Raw genomic sequence first — 2362 nt, 5'->3', positions numbered from 1 at the left:
CGGCAGTGTGTTTATGTGACGGAGAGTCGAATCGAAATGCAGAATAACAAAGTTGCCAAACGGAGAAAATTTCGTTTGGAGTTGAAATGTAGAATTGGGGCCAGTATATTCACTAGTATAGAATACTTTTAGTAATCAAAAACTACTAAGATCTGGTTCACACTAGGAAACATTTTTTGGGAAACTTTTGATTTTTGCGTGTGAGAGAAAGAGAAAGAAATATCAACAATCTCTTTCTCTCACACACAAAACTAAAAGTTTCACAACAAAAGTTTCCCAGTGTGAACCGGTTCTAATACGATTCAAAGTCATTTTCAGGCATTAAATTCTTGTGTATAAAAACAAAATATAACAACAATTTCAAACAATAAAGCTAATTGGGTCTTATGTTTCAAAACCTATATGAACGTATTCGACACACACATCCAGTTTGAATTATCGTAATGAAAAAAACTTTTTAGATCTGTAAGAGTAAAAATTAAATAAAAAAATATATAAATATTCATACTTTTATTTTAAAAATGAGATTTTTATCATGTATCTTTTGTAATCGCCAATTTATTAAAATTAATAATAATAATTATAAAAAACAACTTTATTCATTTGTGTTTTATATCTTACAACTTATAATTTAGTTTTTACTTATTACAACGTAAACGTCTCTGTCATTTATCCATAGATGTATTTCTTTTTTTCTCCTTTATTTCATTGATAAAACTATCAACTCTTTGATTACTAACTAAAGGTGGTTTATTAAAGAAATATTTCTGTATAAATGTCCAAACATTTAAAGATTCTAGAGGAAAACTAATTTCAAAAAATAGATATAAATTAAAACATAAAATCAAAGAATCCTTATAATTATCACAACTAAAACCAGTTGAATCTAAAATAACCGAAAAATTACTATAGGTTTTATTTTTACCCACAACAGCTATATAGGGTTTAGCTTGTATATTATTATCGGTACAATATCTTTTGCGTTCTATAACGACTTTCTTAAGATCAGATAAATCGGCTACTTCAACGGAAAACTTGCGTTGGGCTTCTTCTATATTTTGTGATTTGTTGTTAAATGTGTTTAGAATGGCGTGTAAAATATCGAAAACTTTAATGGCAACATAATCTGTAAAGTAAAAGTTAATTACTGTTTGTACATAACTAGTAGGTTTTTAGCTAATTACCCTTATACGATGTCATATTTTCCATAGCAATGAGTTGATCTAATAATTGTTTGGATTTAACATGTTTAATACGATTCAAAAAGAATTTTGGAAATTTTTCCATAAATTCATTCCATAAAACATCACTAAACTTTAGTTTAGGATAAAGCATTTGTAAATCAGATTCAATCTGCAAGAGACGAATAAAATGAAATAGGAAATATATTACATCAAAGTATTAGCAACTTACAAATTCTGCATAATTTTGTTGTTTACAAAATGGATATTCATCGAAATATAACTTCCAATTACTAAACCAACCAGTCTGCAATTGATGACGTCTAAAAGCAAATGATTCTTTCCATTTTTCAAATAATTCTTTTTCATCGGTTATATGCTTCATACGCGAACATAACACTTCCATATCAGACCAATCTTCACTTTTATTTGAAACATCTTCATCATCACTTATAGAACAATCATTTTTCAAAATTTCCTGTCTAGACTTAAAGGTTTGAGCTTTGCGTACTGAACGTTTGCATTCTTGAAAATATTCCCAAATTTTACCTTTTGGTGATCTAGTTTTATTATCTTGTATAAAATAAATATCCTTAAAGAAATAGAGAATTTTTTTTAGTAAGTTTTAGGTTAGATTGAGAAACATATAAGTGGTTATAGTCGGGCGAGGCCGACCATTTAATACCCTACACCTGTATATGAATAAAATGTTATTTAGTTTTCATAATAAAGCATATAAGTTGAATTTTACCTTGCCTCAGATATATATACTTAAGCCACTTATTGTGGCTTAAAAAAACTGGATATTTAAGTTAAATTTTGAAGGGGGCTTTTTATAGGGGCTACGGTCAAATGAGGCCCTATAATTATAAAGTTCATGAGGGTCATCCAGGCCAGCATAGAACTTGGTTTTTCAGCTTTTTGTCTAGTTACGAGTATATTAAACATAATTAAGCTCTATTCGGAGGGTGAGTTCTGTTGTATGGGGACTAGGTGTAATAATGGACCGATTTTTTATACTCTTCAGCTTTGTGAGAAGGGTATGACTGTCGAGAGTTTTAACGTGAGCACCTGCCTTGACGGCCTTATCTCACGGTGGTCTATTTCATCCACTGGGTAGACTTGAGAACGTTCTACCATCGCCCCTTTGTTCTTCAATGAAGTACTCAAGTGGCAATTTT

At 29.8% G+C, this 2362-nt stretch overlaps 1 protein-coding gene across 1 annotated transcript; it reads right to left on the bottom strand.

Annotated features, from left to right (window-relative positions):
• Positions 1 to 464: 464 nt before the first annotated feature.
• On the bottom strand, positions 465 to 1791 carry LOC124420556 (the record flags this gene model as incomplete). Its single annotated transcript, XM_046953825.1, has 3 exons — positions 465 to 1126; positions 1185 to 1353; positions 1414 to 1791. Coding segments are annotated over 3 exons (1008 nt in total), but the record flags the coding sequence as incomplete, so codon positions are not given.
• Positions 1792 to 2362: the final 571 nt, after the last annotated feature.

This window comes from Lucilia cuprina, chromosome 2 (genome assembly GCF_022045245.1).
Source record: "Lucilia cuprina isolate Lc7/37 chromosome 2, ASM2204524v1, whole genome shotgun sequence".
Classification (NCBI taxonomy): Eukaryota; Metazoa; Arthropoda; class Insecta; order Diptera; family Calliphoridae; genus Lucilia; species Lucilia cuprina.
Note: the sequence above shows the minus strand (reverse complement) of the source record. Positions and strands in the feature narration are given on the sequence as shown.